We start from the raw sequence: 23304 nt of genomic DNA on the forward strand, positions 1-23304 counted from the left end.
TGCAGATAGAGTCTGAAGATCAAACTAATTAAAACTTTAAAATATAACGAAGTGTGTCTGAAGAGGATTCCATTTTACCAATAATATCCACGTTTTTAATTATGAAAACTGCTTTATCCAAATATCATTAGGGAATATACATATTAAAATAAGGAAACATTTTAACATAGTGTGAAGGGTCCTGTACTTCAAAGGGTAGGCTATAATTTTGAAGAATTCAAGACATTAATTTAAGATATTAATAGTTAGAACCTGGGACCATGGAGTTAGAGATTAGCTACATAGTTATAACAAACTCTGAAGCTGATTTGTAATAGTATTAAGAAAGGAGGAAAAAACAGGAATTTGAGGTGTTTTCTAATAAGGGACAAATATATAGATAAATCTTTCTTGAAATATACCATTCAGTTGAGTAATGATTTCAATGGAACAGAAGATATTAAACTACTGCACTAATAAAGAAACTCTCCCAGCCATGCTTTAGGCTGAAAAGGAAATTGAAAGAAGTATCTGCTAAGAGGTAAGAACTGTTACTACTTTAATGTTTTTGCTGAGATATTACTAAGAAAGAATATACTATTTTGCCCCTCCAGATACAATTTAGCACCAAAGCTGTTGCATTCCTAAGTAGGGTTTGGCATTTGGCCGGCCCAAAAATAATTGGGCAATTCAGTGTTCAAACGTTGTCAAATAAAGTAAAATGTTGTCAAATATTTAAGAGTGCTAATTTATTAGAACAGTAACAAAAAAAAAGAGTAAGATTTTAAGGTCTGCAACAGACTTAGCCTTAGATACTTACGCTTAATTAAAAAAAAAAGCCACAAGTTACTTGTTAATTTTAAACAGAAAAATAGAAGACGCTATGAAAATGAAGAATTATTACTACCCCTTTTAGAAATATTAGGGTAGCATTTAACTGTGACCATTATTCAAGACTGAATAGTTACAAAAAAAAATAAATTAAACTGAAACAGAACAAACACACAGCAATTATAAAAGAAAAAAATCATTTTTAAATGAAATTATAGTTGGTAGGTAGCAGACCAATTTTTCAAACCTCTTGCTCTTTATTATCTTTGTCTTAATCAGCTTCAGCTGCTTCATCTTCGTCATCATCATGAAATTCACCAGTATCTCCTTCTTTCCTTTCATCTGATGAATGCTCTTCATCTGCCATTTTCTTCTGTAATCTTGATTGAGCTATACAGTCACAAGTTTCCTAACAGTGGAGGTTTTCAGTCTATTTTCAAATGGATGTTTCCCCAAAGTAACCAGTTTCATTCCACATATGTATTAGTACACAGAAATGTTAAAAGTATTTCTGCCACTGTAGCTGGAGAGCAAAGAGAATGACACAACACTTTGTACCATGATAGAGCAAACTATTTTGATTCACCCGCTGGGATTGCACTCCACATTGTTTTATAACTCAACAGAGTGCTTCTTGCTTTATAATTTGCTCCCTCCATCAGTATTGTTTGTTCGTTCGTATATCCGTTAAAATTTGCAACAGCCACTAAATGTCAGGAATCAGGGCCTGTAGCAGATCCAGTTTCCAGACAACCTAATAAGCGCAGCTGGCCTGTAGTAGGCTACCTGGTTGGCTACAGCAGCCCAATCAGTTGGAAGAGCCAGCAGACTTTCTCTTAAGCCCAGAAGCAGCAGCATTTCAGTGGCTGCTCAAAGCATTCAGCCATAGCTGTGATAGCTCTTGTGCTTGCTTGTCTCAAGCCTTGCCTCATTCCTGACCCTGACCTTCAACTCCAACTCTGACCCTGGCTGACTTCTACTCTAACCAGTAGGCACAACTGACCACTTTCCAGTCATTGATAATATGAGATCACCAGCTGGCATTTGAATGCATTATTAGAAAGGCCTTGACCATGGAAACATGGATCGAGAAGGTGGGCAGCATTATGCGTGGAAGTGATTCCCCCCTGATATTTTGTCTAAAATCTTTTTCTCTTCAGTTTTTGTAAATGGACTGGGTTCAGTATTCTCAGAAGTATGTTCTTAATGTTCAAGAACTTGTTCTTGGCATCAGAAATTGTAGAACTAATATTTTCCATATTCTGAATGAACTGAGCTATGAATTGAAGCAATGAAGCATATTTTGAGTTTCACATCCAAAAGAAATCATTGTCAAGAATGTCAGTGCAGATTACTTGGGGCCACTCAGACAGCCTGCTCTCATATCTGAAGATCACTGCAGCATTTAATAGAAGATGCCCATCAAGTATGACAAGACTTATTCAGTGTGGATGAAATTGAGGGCTGTATTAAATGATGCTGGAAAATGGCTGCTGGTACTATGGGTTTTTGAAATAATTGACAATACTTCTCAACTTTTGACACACTTGATGAGAGAGCTGTCAGATCTTCAGCATCACTGACGAAAAGTTGCATTGAATGAGCAATGCATTCATAACACAGAAGGTGTAGATCCTCGTTTATCAACAAAGCCCAAGCAGCTTTCATACTAGCTGTGTCATTAGTCACAACCAAATTTACCTTCTGTTTACATATTTAAACAGGTCAGCAATGTATTGAGCTACGTAGCGATGTTCAGTGTGCATTGGAATGAGTAAGAACACTTGTGGAGTTGTTACCATGAAGTTGATGACACCCTCACTGCAAATATTGCTCCATCCATCAGACTCATGAGGAGCTTTTCTTTTTCACATTGTCTGCTTTGGCATTCAGAAGACTTCCTGCAAGCCATTTCCTACTTGGCACTTTGTAAATTGGGTACATATAAGATTTTGACAGCAAATGCTCCCCAACTTACACAATCATTCCATTCTGGAAAGCCTTGCATAACCTGAATTTTATGTAAGTCAGAAATGTAAAATGTGCAAGCATAAAAAGCAAACAATTACAACATTTTCTCCTCTTAATCAATCTTCTTTTGCTTACAACCTGGTCCTGAAATCATGCTATCACTTGGTTGCTTTCCAGGCCTGATCTGAATGAAATAATAGGGTGAAATAACAGAAATACAGTATCACTGAAATAATACGAGATTGAGAGGCTGTGAGAGTGCAAAGCCTTCCCTTGTAGGAGATGCTACTGCTGTATTCCTCCACACACCACACTACAATACAGTACTTTGCATTTCCGTATGCTATGCAATATTTTCAGCAACTCGAAAATTTTATTTATGCCTTATGGAACTTCTTGCGTAAGGTCGAATTTGCGCAAGTTGGGTCTTGCATAACCCGGGGAGCATCTGTATATGATATTGAGTATTACTGGCATAAATACCTCTAGCAAACCTAGAGTCAAGTTTGTTTTTCTGGTCATGGGATATTCTATCCAAAAATCTCTCAATACCAATTTGATGACCATCTGAAGACCTTCCAGGCATAGGACTTAGAATAGCAAAATTCTTATTAGAAGATGAAGGAATGGAATTAGCTTCACTTTTGTTACTCATATCACTATTTTCAACAAAAGAGTCCATGCTTTGTGATTATACTGGCAAAGATGAAGTAGAAGGAGATGCACAGAAGAAAACAAATTTTGATGCAGACTAGTTTTCCTCTTTTTTGACAGTACTTGGAAATGTCACAAGAATTCAACAAGTGTCTTACATGTGTCTCATACTCAGAAGAACAGAACTTGCACTTAGCTTTAGCAGTTTTTCTGTGTTTGCATCTCTGTCTGAGCTTGTCTACTGTGCTTTTTAAACTACCATATATTTAAATGGGCTGGTATACAAATAAAGACAGAAGAGTCCAGCAAATCAAGATGCTCAACTTTCAATAAGTTCACCTTCTTTCCCCCAACAAATGGCATTAGCACGTATTAAAGTGAGTAATCAAGACATTTAAAAGGCTTGATAACAGATGTCACCATGATGTAATCAAAAACAAAGACTGTCATTTGTATCACGGCATTCTTGCTGTAATATTTCACAATATTTAACTGTATGCAGAGTAGCTGTAGCCATATCAGTCCCAGGATATTAGAGAGACAAGGTGGATGAAGTAATATATTTTATTGGACCTTCTGATTTATGGCTTATTGCACCAATCTGTTACTCACTAATCTCCAATTTTTGTCCTGTGACTGCAGAGATGTTAATGGGTCACTCTACTTTAAATGGCCCCTTAGAATATTTGCTAACTATTTATGCTAAACAATCTGTTCTACCTTGCAGTTAGCTGTGACATTTGGAGTACCTTTCCCACAGCTAAATAAGATCTCTATGTAGCTTGAAAGCTTGTCTCTCTCACCAGCAGAAGTTGGTCCAGTAAAAGATATTACCTCACCCATGTTGTCTCAGTAACTGACCAGTTAGTTGACCAACTTGCCTAACCTATTCCTAAATGTAGGCTGCATGGCCGTCCCTTCCTGTCTTTCTCTGACTTGTAAAGGTGAGGTCAAAGGGGAGGAATTAGCTACACCTAGTGCTCCAGTTGGGCAGAACAGTAAGGCAGTCTATAAGCCCCAGGCCCTCAGTCAGGGCAGGGCAGTAAACCATTAGTAGGCTCTGGCCTGCAATCAGAGAAGAGTAGCTGAGCAGTCTATGACCCTCAGGCCCAGTCACTGCAGGGCAGCAAAGCAATGAGTAAGCTGCAATCAGGGCAGAGAGGCTAGGCAGTTTATGGAGCTCAGGTAAGAGTGAACACCAAGCACAGTCTAGTGCCACTTGGCTAGGCTCAGGTAAGGGTGCCCAAGGAGCACAGGCCTCCTAGCCTAAGGAGGGGGAGTACTGCCTCCCCAGGGGTGGAGTGGCGGAGGACATGGGCATACCCAATTCCACTACATCCCAGCCTAGGATCCAAACAGAATGGTCCACTACTGGGTCAGCAGGAATTCACCCACAACAGGCTAACTTTGTATCAGGCCAGCTCCCAACCAGATGTGTTGCCTGGCTTCCCTGGGCTGCTTTCTACTCTCCCGCTTGGGCATACCGGCATCTGTCATCTTGTCCCTCTGGCCAGTCCACAAGGAGCAGTCCCAGCAGTTCCTCAGTGTCTCAGTCAGCCAGCAGCCCGGGGAGATCTGACCAGTCCTCAGGAGGCAGTCCCAGCAGCTCCTCTGCAGGATCCAGCAGTAAGCAGGATGCATTCATCTCCTCTGGTAGCTCCACTCCAACTGAGCTGCAAGGCCCACCTTTTGTACTTCCCCTTCCTGCCCTACCCTTCCACTTCCAGTGGGGCAGCTGTGGCTCTCCTGGTTTGGCCCATCAGGGGGCATGTTGTGATCCCTCCTTGTCACTCTGACAGAGGCCACGCCTCCTCGCTACATTCAGACTCAATTTACTGAAGTCTTAATTGTGGAAATATAATAAAGAGACAATGATCCTAATTCTGGAGAACCATTTGGATACTTTACAATATGACATAAAGAAAAAGTAATATTGCATAGCTTATTTTATATATTACCACAACACTCACCCATCTGAATCTCTTCATTGTCTTTCTATCTTTTATCCTGTCAGATTCAAGTTCCCAGTTCTAGCCTCCAAGGCGTTTCATAACATCTCTTTCCCTCTCTCTCTAAGAGTAGATGTTGCCACTTCCTCCTACTTTCTCTCTGCTCTTCTTCATGCCTTACCTCTTCCTTTTCCCTCTATATTCTGAATTTTGTTCCTTATGTCCTGAAATCCCCTAAAATTATTTAACCTCCTGTTTACTGGACCTGATTCTCCTCCCATTTCTACCAAAATGAAATAAGGATTATGACACTGAAATCAATAGTTATAACTATGTTAATCTACTCTACCTGAAAATTATTTTTCACTTGGCTTACTTAAGCAGTGGTATTCAGCGAGGAGTACATGTATCCCTGGTGATACACAGAGGTCTTTAAGGGGGTATATCAACTCATCTAGATATTTGCCTAGTTTTGCAACAGGCTACATAAAAAGCACTAGAAAGTCAGTAAAAATTTAAATTTCACACAGACGACTTGTTTATACTGCTCTATATATTATACACTTAAATGTAAGTACAATATTTATATTCTAATTGATTTATTTTATAATTGTATGGTAAAAATGGTAATAGTTTGCTATCACGTTTGTATTTTTATATCTGATTTTGTAGTATATAAGTGAGGTGAAACTTAGGGTGTGCAAGACAAATCAGATTCCTGAAAGGGTTTTGTAGTTTGGAAAGATTGAGAGCCACTGACTTGGAATACTTCACAGTTCTTTATATGTAGTCAGTTTCACTATTTCCTATATAGTCCCTAGATGACAAAAACTTTATTCAGCAGAGGAGAAGAAAATCTCTTATAAAAAGATGTATGTGACCCAAACAGCATCCCGATGGAAGGGAGCAAAGGGCTAACTGGTATCTGGTAGTTAGTTTCAGCTGGCATGACCAGTTCAGCATGCTCCGATGCATTAATGCCTTGAACTATAATCTGATAGTGCCATGTAACGTATCATTGGAAAAGCAACACACTGATCGTTCATATTTTTGCATGGTATATGTTTGGTAAATGCCCAAGGGACCATACAAATATGAAGAAAATGTGGGACTAGAATATGTCTACAAGGCAAGTCTGGAGAGTGCATAAACAGGTTTCTCCCAGATACAGGACAAGTTGATACCTCCAGCCAGGTGTCATCAGAGTTGATTAGCAATTATATGGCTAATAGTCATTCATTTACATCAAAGAGGCCAGGAAGAGATCACTTTTAATTTTTGAAAACACCAGTGAGATAAGAAACCAGAATGGAACTTCTTTCACCAACACACTCCATGTCTCTTTCCTCACAGCTTGAATGAACTTTATTTTGAGGAGTAACCTTCAGAAAAATCCATTTCCAAGGTGCACTGGACTAGAAGAAAGGAGCAAAGAACCACATCTTATCTTTCACATGCAACGACAAAGTAACCAAAATCTTTTGTCTCTGGGAAGAGATACTGACCAAGGATATGTGTCTGTATGTGTGGGGAGACGTTGGCGGTCAGAGACCTTGCTGGAAGAAAGCACGGTAAACATCTTACCTTGAACCAAGAATATGGTTTTGTTAAGTCTTAATCTCTAGAAAGAGTTTTTTCCACTTTTCTTTCATTGTAGCCCTTTCTAACTCTATCTTTTATATATGAACTCACTTAAAACCCTATCTTCTTTTGTTAATAAACTTATTTTATTTTAATCTAAACCAATGCACTGCTGTATTTGAATTGACATGATTGTTAAAGTGATAAGCTTGTTTTTTCTCTAAAGAGACAAAATACAGAACATTATTATACCTCTAAATGGTCCAGGAAAGGGCCAGACATTGCAGAGTACATGGTTTTGGGAAAATTCAAGACTGGAAGTGTGTTAGATTCACTTAGCTAGTAGCACCCAAGGCTGGTGGGTACCAAGCATGATTGTCATGTAATAAACAGGCTGCTGGAACCAGAGCACTGAGCCAGAGCTGCTTAACATGCGTGCCATGCTTCTCAGATGGCTGCCAGCATCCAGGCTGTGAGCCACGGCAACAGAGCATTTAAGGCATCCACAGCTACAGGGCAGGCAGTGACATAACCCCTCACTGGATTGTACCCCAGAATGTGGCAATAGGTATGGGATTTTCTTTCATTCCCCCAAAGTCAGAACACACTTTTTAAATGGTGCTCTATCATATTGAAATGTTTTACAATTAGTCAACTAAAAAAAAAAAACACAGTATTCCTTTAATTCTCTTTTGTTTGTTTGCTTTAAATTTGACTCTACTCATGTCTGTGGTAGGGAAGAGCCCTGTTTGATCACTGTGCTTTATATGTTGAAAATAGGGACAAAGTAGAACACAAAGACCTCTTGTCTTATACATCAGTTGTCTTGTTCTAATGGGGTCTACAGGAAGCTGGTTTTAGCGTGCAGTCTGCCTGGGAATTTTGCATACTCTTTTACCTCCCATTCATACAGGTAACATGAAAAGTGGAGTTAGAGGAATTGCTCCTCTAAGAACATATCTGAGCCATCTTTGTCCTGAAGAGAGAGCACAAATGGCAATTTCCTACAAACAAATGCTTTGTGATCTTGGAATTAAAGCACATATGAAGTCTAAATTAAGACTGTTGCATATAAAGAAAGGCCACAAAACCCCTTGTAGCACAATGACTGAAAGAACTATCTCACAGCCCATCATCAGTGTATCTGAGAATCCCAAGTATTTATTGATTTAACTCTAGTGATGTAGATAAGTTTTATTATCTGCATTTTATGAATGGGAACCTAAGGCCAAAACAGTAAGCGACTTGCCCCCATTACACATGAAGACTGTGTCAGATCTAAGAACTGAAGGCAGACTCAAGTCCCAGTCCTTTGCATTAACTAATAGATCATTGTCCACCTCTGCATTATTAAATGTGCTCTCTCCATACTTCTTTTTGTATCAAGATTTTTAGTTACTCTGAACAATATGGACACATAACATGAACCTATGTCAAAGATTACTCACAGTTCTATTCTGATTGCCAGGTAGGGTGACCAGATAGCAAGTGTAAAAAATCGGGATGGGGGGTGAGGTGGGGGTAATAGGTGCCTATATAAGAAAAAGCCCCCCCAGATCAGGACTGTCCCTATAAAATCGGGACATCTGGTCACCCTTTTGCCAGGAGCCATTCTTAAAATTCAGCCAGTCATAGCTAAGTCATGCACAGCTGTTCCATCTGTGATGTTTCTCACAGAAACTCGCATTACCATCCCATCACCGCCCTACAAAAAACAGTGCCAGGCATGGGTTCAGAGTGATACAAATCCCTTCTCCCAGCAACTGATATGGAGCAACTAGGAATGGGAGGCAGTAATCAATTCACCATGCTCCCTATAAACATGTGATAGGAAGTCTCCTTCATACAGGAGCTCTTTTGCCAGGTAGAGGAAGCAGCTTGAGAGGGGATTCAGGAGCAAGTGGGCTTGGCTACCTGTGTTGTTTGGGTTTACATTGTTCATCTCACTTAGTGCTCTGCTGCCACGTGTTCTCCCTGGTTGTTGTTCTGTGGTGGCTTTGAGAGCTGAGTGAGCATTGCAGAAGACCTTAGAGTCTGAAAGGATCAATGGCAGGGCAATCCCTGCTGCCTGCCTCTGTGAAATTTTAGCAGTGCTGCTGTCCGATCAGGCAGGGTGGTGGTCTACAGGCATAAATGTCACTCATTGTGGGTGATCTTTGGCAGTTCTGTGCAATGATTAATACTGTACAGATGACCATCTCTGGATTTCTTTTTTCTCATCTAAAAAAATGTGAACAAAGAGTTCCAGTATCCATGATGCTCTCTCCATGCAGGGGGAGACATATTCTTGCCACAATTTTATTTGACAAGTATCTCAAACATCAGTTCAATACAAGACAAAAATAAAATTATATTGTTTCTTACTCTGAGGATGTCTTCCAAGAACATCATTAAGTACACCAAAAGCTGTACCAAATGTATGTTATATATCACTGGATCTGACAATATCTTGAGACACCAAACCCGGCAACAGATTGAACCTATTAATGAGTTTTTACTCACAATGAGACATGCATTTGAGCTCAGGCAACTTTGAAAATGAAATATTTCTTCCTTTCTGCACCATTCAAATGTTTCTTAGTCTACTGCAAGCTGATATCATTGCACAATGTTATTGTTAAATGCCAACAAATCAGTAATTTTTCTCTTCCTATTTTTTCCTTGCCTATCTGCTATTAGAGAACTTTGTGTGTGTACCGGAGACATTGGCCATTACAATGATTTGTACACTAGTCATTACATTTTCCAAAGATACATAAAGTTACAAACTGAAACTTCATAGAAACTATTATTTAATATATATGCAGAGTTATGTATCTGTACAAGAAGTTAGAGATGCCTTGGAAAAACATTACCTCTGCTCTTAATTCACACATCTTTCTGTCCATATTGGTTTGGGCACCAGTTTCATCCTCTATATTTTCAAAATTCCTTTCCACTTCATTTTGCTGAAGGTCATGCCGTATGTTCAGCTAAAAGACAGAAGTTATTTAGCATCAGTAAAGAACTAGGAAATGTGTTCCCATTAAACAATCCTGAACATAATCTCAATAGCCAAAATTAAATACAGTAACTCCTCACTTAATGTTGTAGTTATATTCCTGAAAAATGAGACTTTTAAGTGAAATGATTTTAAGCAAATCCAATTTCCCCATAAGAATTAATGTAAATGGGGGGGGGGGGTGTAGGTTCCAGGGAATTTTTTTTTTTGCCAACAAAAGGCATTTTAAACAATTTTAAACAAGCAATTTAATACAGATATAAATTTCTAACAATTTTTAAACAAGCAATTTAATACTACGCTGGGGGGAGGGAGTAGTGTGCACATGCTGTGTGTTTACAAACATACTATACATACAGTACAGTACTATAGCTAGGAGGTGCCCCTGCCCTATCCCACACAGGCACAGCCCACTGGCACTGGAGATGAAGTAGGCAAGAAAGCTGAAGGTGCTGTAGGCTAGGGGAAGCACGTTGCGCAGCAGCAGCAGCTTCCCCTACTCTGCAAGCAGCAGGGGCAAGGGTGAGGGGGCTCAAACGTCAGCCTGCCCACTCCCCCCAAGTCCCCATCCTTGACCTGCCTCTTCTCCCCCCTTCGCTTCCTACACTGCATCCTTGCTCCTCCCTCATCCCTCCACTCCCTTCTAAATGCCACAAGCCAGCTGATTGCGGCAGGCAGGAGGCAGGGGAGAGAGGGAGAGCCTGAATGCCGAGTTCTCACTCCTCCCCCCTCCCTTCTGCCTGGGGTTTTGGTGAACTTCTTTCAGCTTATCTTCCATGTTACTTGTAACTAGACTAGGGGGGAAATATAGAGACAAATATGATTTTCAGATTGACAGTGTATCACAACAGGGATGTGGGTGGTCTGAGCAGAAGTTGAGAGCCAGGAGGCAGGCTGGGTCAGTTTTCAGGAGATCAGAGTCCAGGTATCCAGGAGATCAGAGGGGCACCCTGGGAATCAAGCCCAAGAAGCGGTCTGGGTCAGGGTTCTAGGACATCAGGATCAGGCAACAGAAACAGGTATTGCAGGGGAAGCAGTCCAGAGCAGGGAAAACATGCCACAGATGACTTCCTCTTCTTGCTTGGTTTAAATAGAGGCAGGGAACCAATCAGTACGTCAGATTTTGTGCAACCAAATCCCAGGACTGGAGTCCTCTGTCGAAGTAGAACTTCAAGTACTAACAACTGTTAACAGGTCATTGAGTGGCAGGTCAGATCATACTGGCTCCCTAACACAGTGTCTCTCAAACTGTAGATCTAATAGCAATATTCTAATCTTTATAGCTTCTTTTATCCAGAAAAAAGCGACAAAGAGTCCTGTGGCACCTTATAGACTAACAGACGTATTGGAGCATGAGCTTTCGTGGGTGAATACCCACTTCATCAGACACATGTCATCATCCATGAAACCTTATGCTCCAATACGTCTGTTAGTCTATAAGGTGCCACAGGACTCTGTTGCTTTTTACAGATCCAGACTAACACGGCTACCCCTCTGATACTTTTATCCAAAAAGAATCCCAACATGCACATTTTTCCAAATGATTTATAATCTGACATCTAAAATTAGGACTGTGCAATGAAGTTTGGATCTGCACTTTTCTTGCGTTTGGGAGTGTTTGGATATGTGATTTTGGTTCGGACCCATTTCTGCGTATAATGGAATGGCTTCTTACATGACTGAACCGTTGCTACTTCTAGGGTGAACCATAGTAGCTCTAATGTAACACAGCAGCACCACAGAGTATGTTAGCACAGGAGGCAGAAGTCCATTGGCTCATGGAATCACAGTGTGAATATTAGTTAGGCAAAATGTTATCACTCTGACTGGAGTATGGCTTAGACACATTTAAACCTAATCTCCTGCTCTGGACAGCTGGAATTTATAATTTCTTATTTATATGATGAGGCATACAGTTCCTTTGGGACAGTAATGGGCCATCTTTATACCCATGACATCCAGTGCCTCATATACCTGAGAGAGATCCAAGAGACAAGTTTAGGCTAAAAAGCAGTGGACTGAGGAGCACATAATTACATTTGGTATTAGGGCTTGTCTACAGGGTGTATTAGTCTGCACTAGGATTTCCAACCCTTCAGTGTACACTAGCACTTTAGCAAAATGACTGGTCCATATACACCTAGCTGGCACACACTGTAAGTTCTATAATGACCATTAACGTAGTTCCGTTTCAAACACTGCTATGTTAACATGCCTCAGGGAACTTTTAGTGCATGCCAGTAGGATCTACGTGTGCCAGTTAGTGCATAAACACGCTAATGTGCACTAGCATTTACTCTAGTGCGGACTAATGCATCACGAATACAAGCCCTCTGGGAAATTATGGCATTAAAAACTCTAATGCCTGATTCTAGTCAGAAATGGACTGGAACTCCTGAAATGTGAAAGGGCCTGACTTCCCCTTCAGCTCTGTGGGTATGAGGGAAAAATAGTTATTCTGATTGCTAAATCTAAAACATAGCAGGTGAAATTTAGCTCATTAAAAAAAAAAAAGATTTGATTCTCTCTCAGGGAGGGAAAGATAAAAACTCCTTGAGAAATGGTTGTAAAATGTAGAGAGGACTCTTTGCACCTGCTTTATCCTGAAGCCAAATAATTGTCTATGTATGGTTATTTTTAATTAATTGTTTTCTCACCTTTCAAAAGTTGACAGTGACTAGAGTGATTCATGGGTTTGTTATCATGCAAGCACAAAAATCTGATCCCATAAACGCCTTACTTACAAAAGGATTTGAAGGGTTGGGTCTTCAATGTGTAACCCATTTTCAGAGAGATTTTGTTTTCCTTGTGACAAAGGCACAGCATGCTTGTGGGGAGAATTCCCAGGGCACACTTTGGCTGTGCCACACTACAAATGATGACTTTTGCTGTTTGATCCTTGACTAGTGACAGTAAAATTTATAGCTATTTTGGGACAGTAATATTTGTCATATCAGAACAATACATCACTTTAAAATAAGAGGGAAAAGTAATAGGTCAGAGGCATTATAGTGGAAAAATATTTTTTTCTGACAAGAATGAACTTTAAAGAACACCAAATACATAAATATATGGAATCAATAAGCTACAGCCTTGAAAACAGACCAAAATCCCAAAACTTTCCTGCAAAGCACACAGACTGGGGACTAGAAGCCTGAGTACCCTTGCAGGCTGCAGAGGAAAAATACAGGTCCAGTTGTCCTGAACTGTGATAAAAGGGGGGAAAGTTCGGAGAGAAAAGAGAGCCTATTCCCTTGACACATAACAATGACAATTTTTTAATGTCATTCAAATGGACTTGCTTAATTAAACGTGCAGCGTGCTGTTGGGGGAAACAATATGCACTGTGTCAAAATAGATACTGTAACGGCACATGGAGTGGCATTGAATGATTCTGTACCTTTTTTTTTTTGTTCTGTATTTGTATAGCGCCTACCACAATAGGGTGTTGGTCCATGACTGGGGCTCGGAGATGCCACAGTAAGACAAGTAACAATTAATGTTATTAATAATCAAATACATAGGTGTGCATTCAAATTTTTACCCAGTGACGGACAATCCATAGCTTCCTATAAAATACGTCTTGCTGCTTATTTCCATCTGAATTTAGATGATCTATGTTACCACATATTATGAAGGCATTGAAACTGCTCATTTCATATATGGGCTGGGCATCTCTGCTAGATAAGAAGTTTAACTTCCTTCTCTGCATACATACATTTTCCTTTCCACAAAGCACACATACAGTTGGATTAATAGTGGTTCTACAGGATATAGGTATATTAGGCATATTGTAACATTTAAAGAATGCTGCAAACCACTTCTAAAATAATGTTTGTTAAATGTAAGGTGAAACAAAAATGCAGGGTGGTCTGTGTGCTTTTGAGTGAAGGGGTTTTGGATGACCTGAACAACTCCTTTATGGTTTTGCTACTCATGAGTAATGCAGTCATTCCCAACTCTTGCCTACAAAACTTTATACACAGCTATGTCTCTATTGCGATGAGAGCAAAGTGGGGTAAGGAAGAGAGAATATTTTTAATCGCAAAATGAACCATTTCTCCCTCTAAAAAAAAAGCCATCTACTTGAGGGCACTGGCCAGATCAATGGCTATTACTCAAGTCAGAATACACTGTGATATTAATATCCATCAGCATATCATATCATCTGTCATTTGTGTTTCTAATCTATCCATGGAAGAATTGCAAACAATTATAACATCGGAGTGTTTCAAAACCACTTTCTTTGAATCACTCTGATATTATCACTGATGAAATCTGTCTGTGTTGATACATACTCAGTTGGATGAAGTCCAAAACAAAGAGTGCACTCTTATTAGAATGGCATACTACACGGTCACAGAGAATGACAGCCTCTTTGCTGACCTGCAAGCTCACTGTAATTAGTCTGAATACATCTAACCAGTCACCTATAACCCATTTTTAAATAGAAAACTTCATAAAGTTATGGTTGTTTATAAGAAAATTGCCTGATCTAGTGTTGGAGCATGATACCCATTATATAAAACATGAGGTTATTGGTGCCATGTATATATTTTACTTATTATTTGTATTGCAGTAGCACCTAGGGATTCTACTCAGGGACCAGGAAATAATTGTGTTTGGTGCTGTACAAACACAGAACAAGAAGAAGACAGCCCTTGCTCCATAGATCTTACAGTCCAAGCATAAGACAAGACAACTGGTAGACAAGACCGATAGGGGAGCACAAGAAAACAGTGAGCTAACACTGGCCATCCTGACACACATTCACCTCAGTACACCATTATTTCTCTGATGATTTCATCTGGGACATGGCAGATACAAAGGTTGCTGGAAAATGGTCTTTTTTTCCAACTAACACTTGGATCCCAGATTTAGCAGAGAAAATGTGTCCAAAATGAAACCTTCTCTGGCCCAACTTTTGGGTTGTATTGCTTTGAAGTTCCAGAGTAGACACATTTTATTTTATCTCTTCTACCATCCAGAAGAATATTCAGTTTTGAGCAGTAATTTAATGGCTATGTTTTTCTTTAAATTTTTCAGTTTATGTAGCAAATAATATATAGAATCCTAAATGGGAAACACAAAAATTATTCCCTACAGGACTGCTCAGTACTATTACTTATCAGTTTTGACAAACTTGCCTCCAAGTCCCAATTTTACTTTTCAAACCGATGTAGCAACATTCCTAGCTTTGTGTTACAAAATCCACAGTGCTGAAGCCATGGGGAAAAGTTCTCAGAATTTTCTCTCAAAAGGAATGTTGGTAAAAGAACCCTCAGGCACACATCATGGGATTTTACTTCATGACTGATGAATTTTGTCCTCTTCAACATGAAACATTTTGAGAACAGCAGATTTGGTACAGTTTAGTTTACATTGTCCTGAGTTGGCTGCTTACACTCAGGAATATTATGTCAACAGCTGAATATCTTTTTAAAAGATCAAGTTTGTACTCAGATAACCTCTTTGATTGTTTTTAAGTGTTTTCATAACCTGTGTCTCAGGTTTGCAATTTTAGTGTCATTTTAGACTTAATCCCTCTTCCTCAACACATTATAATCAAATCTCATTGTTTTCTCCACCATGCTATATTGAATACCCAACCCTTCTTTTTTTCCTGATTGTTAAAAACACTGTCCTATGGTGTGATCATTTCTCTGAGTCAAATTCCTTCCTTAGATTGGACTCTATACACAGCCTTTATTTATGTGCCACAATCTAGCCTATGTTTTCAGTCGAAAACACAGAGTGGATACGGTGATCACTATTAATGCATATATTACTGGTTTCAGTCAGATTCTTCACTTAAGTATAGGGACACTCCAAACCACAGCTGACTATAATGTCCAGCTAAAGAGACAGAATGTAAGAGATGCCACAAAAATGGAACTTTTACAATTGTTTGCAGATATTGGAATATAGGTATTAAGGTTATGTACTCTTCAGGAAAGACAGAAATAAAAGGTAAAGATGTTGGAGTAGCGTTGTATATTAGTGGCAAGGTAAACTGTAGAGAAACAAGATGTGATGGAATAGCTAAAACATTCTGTTTTGGTCAAAATCACTTTGGGAAAGAAAGGCTCCACTGGGATAGCCCTGAGGCTCCACTGGGACAGTGACTAGGGTCTGCTACAGATCCCCAGGACCTGATCTGGAATATAGATAGAGACATCTTTAATATTTTCAATTAAATAAATACTACAGGGAATTATGAGATTATGGGAGATTAATTTCCCGTATATAGATTGGAAGACAAGTGCTACTAATAACAGTAGGGGACAAAAATTCCTGGATGTGATGGCCAACAGATTTCTTCTTCAAGTATCGTCCTGCGTCTGACGAAGTGGGTATTCACCCACGAAAGCTCACGCTCCAAAACGTCTGTTAGTCTATAAGGTGCCACAGGATTCTCTGCTGCTTCTTCAAGTAATCAATGAATCAACAAAAGGTGATGCCATTTTAGCTTTAGTATTAGAAAGTACTGAGGATCTCTTAGCAGAACTGATTGTAGGGGAAAACCTCGGTTTGAGTGATCATGAGTTAATCAAGTTAAACTAAATAGAAGGACCAACAAAAATAGGTGTGGAACTAAGGAACTTGATTTCAAAAGGGAAAACATTAAAACATTAAGGGAATTAGTCACGGAAGTGAACTGGACTGAAGAACTCAAGGATCTGAATGTAGAGAAGGATTTACTTTATGTCAAAGCTGAAGAAACTTCCTGAAGCCTACATCCCAAGCATGGGGGGGAAAACATAGGGAGGTTTGCACATCCTACTGTATGAAGAAGCATGTCAAAAAGGTTATTAAGAAACAGCCAAAGCCTTCAAGGAATGCAAGAAGGAATGTATCATCAATTAAAGCTACCTCTTGGAGTCACAAAGTGAAGGAGAAAAGTGAATACTTCCAAAAGTCAAGCAGAATTGGACCTTATGAAGAAAATTAAAACCAACAGAAAAAAGGTTCTTTAGCCATAGAAATTTAAGAAAACAAAGAAAGAAGAATTGGGATGGCTAAGAACTGAGGATGGAGTGAAGAATAAAGATAATATAGGTATGACCTAACACCTAAACAAGTACTTTGCCTCAGTTTTTAATAAGGATTATGAGGAGCTGGGGACAGTGGCAGGGTGGCTAATGGGAGCAAGCTTATTTAAGTATAAATTACCATTTAAGGTGGAAGCCAAACTCAAACAGCTTAATGGGACCAAATTAGGAGACCCAGAGAGTCTCCATCCAAGAATATTAAAAGGAACTGACACATGAAATTGCAAGCCCAATATCAAGACTTTTTAATGAAGCCATAAACTTGGGGGTTATACTACATAACTGGAAAATTGCAAATATAGTACCTATATTTAAGAAAGGGGAAAAGAAGTGATTCAGGAAACTATAGGCCCACTAGTTTGACCTCAGTTGTATGCAAGCTTAGAACAAATTTTGAAAGAGATTAGCTAAGTACAATAGTGAGGTGGAGTGGCCCACCTCTGAGCCTGAAGGGAAAGGGATCACTGTCCGCCCTTGGGGAAGGGGAGTGGAGCCAGGCCAGGCCTGCCTCTTGCACTAGAAGCAGACAGGCAGAACATGAAGTTTAAGTGGCAGGGCCTCCAGCTCAGTTGAGCAAGAGTTAAAGAAGGAGTCAGATGCCTCTGCCTTGCTGCTGGCCCCTGGACCAGTGACCAAGCTGTGCCAACCCCTGATCCTGGAGGAGGACTCTGAGTAGCTGCCAGAACTGCCATCTGACAAGTACTCCAAAGAGACGGAGGACCGTTGGACTACGGAGCTCTAACCCTGGACCGTGATAGTCCAGTTTTGCTGCCAGAGCATGAGTCAGCGTGTTCCGGTGGGATCCCCACTGACCCAGTGGCAGATTCCTCCACTGCTGTTAGGGCCCTGGGATGGGACCCGGTGGAGGAGTTGGGCCCAGGTCCCCCTACCTCCTGCTTCCAACCCCACCCCTGGGTTGGCTGCCTCCTCACCTTAGACCAAATGGCCTCTGTCTTCTGAATGCCCAGACAGGAAGCTGGGCTAGAAACTGTTGCTGCTCTGTACCACGTAAAAGGCTGAGCCTGATTGAATTTGCTGTGTGCCCCAGTCAGAGAGCTGGGCTAAAGACTGCTTCTTGCTGTGCCCTGCCCAGGGGACCGGAGCACCAAACTGCATGTGCTGTCTGTCCCAGCCAGGAAACTGCGCTAACAACAGATTGTTGCTAGGCCCTATCCAAAGGGCTAGGGCTATAGACTAGTCATTTGCTAATTCCCTGGCTAATTTACTTTTGACAGGTGTGCCTCAGTGAGGCAGAATGGCCTCCCTCTGAGCCTGAGAGGGAGAGGGATGATGGCCAATCCACTGCAAGGACACAGAGATAGAAGATAATTAGTATAAAATACAACACGGTTTTAGAAAAAGTAAAATGTGCCAGACCAATCTCATCTCTGTCTTTGAGAAGATAACTAAATTTCTGGACAAAGGAAATGCAGTAGATCTACCTAGATTTCGGAAAGGCATCTGACACAGTTCCATATGGGGGAATTATTAGTTAAACTGGAGAAGATGGGGATTAATATGAGAATTGAGAGGTGGGTAACCAGCTGGTTCAAGGGGAGACTACATGGGTCATGCTGAAAAGTGAACTGTCAGACTAGTTGATTTACTCAAGGGTTGGTCTTGGGGCCAATCTTATTTAACATTTTAATTGGCACAAAAAATGGAAGTGTTCTATTAAAGTTTGTGGGTGACACAAAGCTGGGAGGTATTAACAATAAAGAAGAGGACCAGAATATCGTATAAGAAGATTTGGACAACCTTGAAAATTGCAATAATAGAAATGTGATTAAATTTAATAGTGCAAAGTTATACACTTAAGGACTAACAAGAATTTTTGCTATAAGCTGTGGATGTATCAGAAGAAGAAAGGAGAAGAAAGACCTGAGTGTACTGACCAATGACAGGACGACTATGAACTGCCAATGGGTTGCAGCTGTGAAAAAGACTAATGCAGTCCTAGGTTACATCAAGACAGGTATTTTCCATAGAAATAGGAAAGTATTACTACCATTATACAAGTCACTGGTAAGACCTCATCCAGAATACTGTGTGCAGTTCTGGTCTCCCATGTTTCAGAAAGATGAATTTGTGATGGGGTATACAAACCCCACACTAGGCCAGGTGTGGTTAAAGGACAGTACTTGGCCCAGGCAGCTCTAGCCCTACAGAGCATGCTCCAACTGGCTGAAAAAGAGGAGCCACCCATCTCAGAAGGGGTAGGCTGGGGAAGAGGACAAACCTACCCTGAAGGCTCCTGGCAAGGGCATCTGAGAAACCTCCTTGAGGGAATAAGGCTATATGCTAATCCTAGTTAGGGCTGATGGTTTGGTTGCCTTTACTTTTCATCTTATTGGGCACTGGAAGTTGGAGGAGAAACATCAGTAGGAAGTGACTGAGGGAGGGTAACTCAGAGGGCATCTTCAGGACCAGACACTGTTGACCTGACCATCTAGGACCATGGGTCAGATCCCAGTTGAATGAGTGGGCCCAGATTCCCCTACCGCTTCCCGTACTACAGGAGGAACCCAAACCACCTGCCTATATCACCACACCTCTCATGAAAGATGGACCAGGAGTTCAGGGCATACCCATTTTGAGATGGCATGAGGAGAACTAATCACTAGGCCATCTAATCCACCAAAGACTCTATTACACAATTCAAACTGGAAATTATACAGATGGATGTTACGAGGATGATCAGCGGAATGGAGAATCTGCCTAATGAGAAGAGACGTAAGGCTTGGCTTGTTTAGCATAAGCAAACAAAGGCTGATGAGAGATATGATTGCTCTCTATAAATAAATTAGATGGATAAACACCAGGGAGGGAGAGGAGTTATTTAAGTTAAGAGCCAATATTGGCAAAAGAACAAATGGATATAAACTGGACATCAATAAATTTAGACTTGAAATTAGATAGAGGTTTCTAACCATTAGAGGAGAGAAGTTCTGGAACAACCTTTCCAGGGGAGGAATGGGGGTAAAATACCTAACTTGTTTTAATACTGAGCTTGATAAATTTATGGAGGGGATGGTATGATCAGACTGCCTACAGTGGCATATGGCCCATCTACAACTGCTATTAGCAAATATCTCCAATGGCCAGAGATGGGACACTAGAGTGATAGTGCTCTGAGTTACTACAGATAATTCTTTCCGATGTATCTGGTTGCTGGGTCTTGCCCATGTATTGAGGATATAATTGATTGCAATATTTGGGGTCAGGAAGGAATTTCCCCCCCAGGTCAGATGATAAAGACCCTGAAGGGTTTTCTCCTTCCTCTGCAGAATGGGACATGGGTCACTTGCTGGTTTAAACTATGGTAAATGGGGAATTCTCTGTAAGTTCACATGTTTAAATCATAACTTGAGGACTTCAGTAACTCAGCTACAGGTTTTGGATGTGATTCTGTGTCCTGCAACGTGCAGGAGGTAAGACTAGATGATCATGATTGTCCCCTTCTGGCTTTAAAGTCTGAGTCCATGAGGTGACCAAAAGTAGTGGAAACAATCCAAGAGGTAGTGTTATCATAAGATGACTGAGTCCATACTTGTAGGGACTATATCCTCAATAGAATGGACAAAACCTAAGCATGAAAGAATCTAAAATAGGAAAACCTTACATTTAAAGTTGATACTGAGGCAGCAGTCACCAAAAAAAAAAAAAAGAAAAAAAAAAGAAAAAAAAGATTATAACCGATCTCAGAACACAGATCCACAAAGACCAAATAAGATTTTACATCAGGGGTCAGGAGCCTTCTGTATGTAGTTGCCTATCAAAGTAATCCACTGGCGGCCACAAGACATTTTGTTTACACTGACCATCCTCAGGCACAGCCGCCTGCAGCTCCCAGTGGCTGCGGTTTGCCATTCCCGGCCAATAGGAGCTGCAGGAAGCAGCAGCCAGCATGTCCCTGTGGCCCACATCACTTTCTGCAGCTCCGATTATCCGGGAACGGCAAACTGTGGCCACTGGGAGCTGCAGGGGGCCGGTGCCTGAAGATAGTCAACATAAACAAAATGTCTCTCGGCCCACCAGCAGATTACCTTGATGGGCTGCGTGCCAAAGGTTGTTGACCCCGTTCTACATGGAGCTAGTAACACCACACTAGATGTTTGTGGCCAGTTCCTTGGGAAACTGGAGAAAAGACAGAAAGATCTTCAAGAACTAATATATATAATACAAGGACTAACAACTCCCCTAGTAGGGCTGCCCTCAATGCAAGACTACACCTAGTAGAGATATTAAGCATTAATTGCAAAACCAAAACTCATCAGGGAGCTGTATCGATGTCTTCACAAAGCTAGGAAAACTTTCATGGAGAATAAAATAAAACTGATGCCATCAACAAATTCCTTTGCCCCTCTAGCCCCTTACTGCATATGTATACCCTTGCTAGGGTAAGTCAAAGATGAATTGAAGAGAAAGGAAGCTAAGGGGGTTATTTTCCAGAGAGAAGAGCCCATTGACTGGTGTGTGGGGGTTGTTATAGTACTGAAGCCCAGTATGGAAATCTGCATTTTTGTGGGCCTTATATAACTTAATAAAAGCATGTGTAGAGAAAGTGATATACTTTCCACAGCTGATCAGACATGAGTTCTGTTACCAGATGCCAAATGTCAGTGGATTGTGTTCATAGATGGTCAGCCCTAGTGCTCAGAGTCCAAATACCAGAGCCAAGGGTTGAGTCATAGTTAGGAGTTAGAGCTGAGGGTTGGAACCAGGTCACTAGGAGTCAGGGAAGGCAGGAGCAGGACTTGTTCTGAGGCAGGAGCAAGGCTTGAACAGGATAGGAACAAAGCTGGATGCAGGGCAGGATGAAGGCTGGATGCAAGGTGGGATCTGGGCTGGAGATGTGGAAGAGCAAAGCAGGAGCAGGGCTTGGAGAGATGAGCACAGGAAGGCAGAGAGCCTGTGTGTGTGTGTTAAGCAGTCAGTAAGCTACTGCTGCTGCTAGGTTTACTAACTGGCCTACTGGCTTCCTCAGCCGATCAGGCAGGGTAGCCTCATTTGCAAATTAGGGCATCAAAAGTACTGAGCAAGAACAGCTGAGGACCTTACTCCTGATACCAAAACATTCTCAAAATTAGATGCTATAGCAGACTCCTGGAAAATATCCCTTGATAAAAAATCTACAACATTAACTACATCCATCACCTTGTTTGGAAGGTACTCTTTCAGTCAGCGTCCATTTGCTGATATGCAGCACCAGAACATTTCCAGAAAAGAATCTCTTAGTTTGTGTCTAGTTTGCCTAGCATCCTTTGCCACACAGATGATGTACTGGAATATAGGAGAGAGAAAAAATGTGATGAGCAGCTGCTTGCAATTTAAAGATGTTTCCAACAAGCTGGCCTCACTCTGAATTAGAAATATGAATTTGGAAAGGAGCAGATAAAATTGGTAAGAGACATAATTTGCATACAGGGAATTCAGCTGCATTCAGACAAACTGAAGGCCTTATTTGCCTTCAGAATCCAAAGATGTCTCTGTTGTAAGAAGATTCCTTGGCATGACAAATGATTGTGGGAATTTCTTATCAAATTTACCTCATCTAACAAAACCTTTAAGAGATCTCAGTGGTTGCAACAGATGGATCTAGGAGAGCACACAACAAAACCACATTTAATAAAATAAAAAGTACGGTCATCTCCACCTGTTTTTGCACAATATACTGTAAACTATCCAATAACAGTAGCAGTGGCTGCATCTTCATATTAGTTAAGAGCAGCACTTACTAAAAAGCAACAAGAAGCAGACCTGAGACTTATTGCATTAATATCAAGAAGTCTCTCAGAACTCAAGAAGCAGTAAGTTCAAATGAGAAAGGAAGATCTAGCAGTCACTTGAGCCACTGAACAATCAGTGCACATCTGTCTGGCTTTGATTTTAACATAGAAACAGACCATAAACCTTTATTGACATTATTGGGTTCAAAAGCACTAGACGACCTTCCGAGAGTCAAAGATTTTGACAATGGCTGATGCAATTTTCTTTCAACATTGAACACATATCAGAGAAAGCACTCATAACAGCAGTCACTGTATCTAAAGTCTCAATTAAGCAGCCAGCAATAGAAGAAGAACAGGCTTTAGATAAAGATGTCAAAGTATACATTGATCTTGTTCTGATGGCAATTCCACAATCTGCCAGATGACTTCAACAAATTAGACATCAACAATGGAAGGTTGAGACTTGCCAAAAATGTTCTCCTTTGGCAGAGTTGAGTTGTGGGCTGAAGGAGTCAACTTTGAATTGGTCTCTTACCATATTGACAAGTCTAGAC

At 40.6% G+C, this 23304-nt stretch overlaps 1 protein-coding gene across 1 annotated transcript in view; it reads right to left on the minus strand.

Moving 5' to 3' along the window:
- The window catches only part of CCDC102B (coiled-coil domain containing 102B), a 336500-nt gene that overhangs the window by 279264 nt on the left and 33932 nt on the right, over nucleotides 1–23304 (minus strand). Inside the window, exon 4 of the mRNA XM_075061961.1 lies at nucleotides 9821–9937. Within this exon, the coding sequence (XP_074918062.1) occupies nucleotides 9821–9937 (117 nt within the window). The remainder of the gene's footprint in view (nucleotides 1–9820; nucleotides 9938–23304) is intronic.

The sequence above is a fragment of the Chelonoidis abingdonii genome, chromosome 2, assembly GCF_003597395.2.
Source record: "Chelonoidis abingdonii isolate Lonesome George chromosome 2, CheloAbing_2.0, whole genome shotgun sequence".
NCBI classification, from domain to species: Eukaryota; Metazoa; Chordata; order Testudines; family Testudinidae; genus Chelonoidis; species Chelonoidis abingdonii.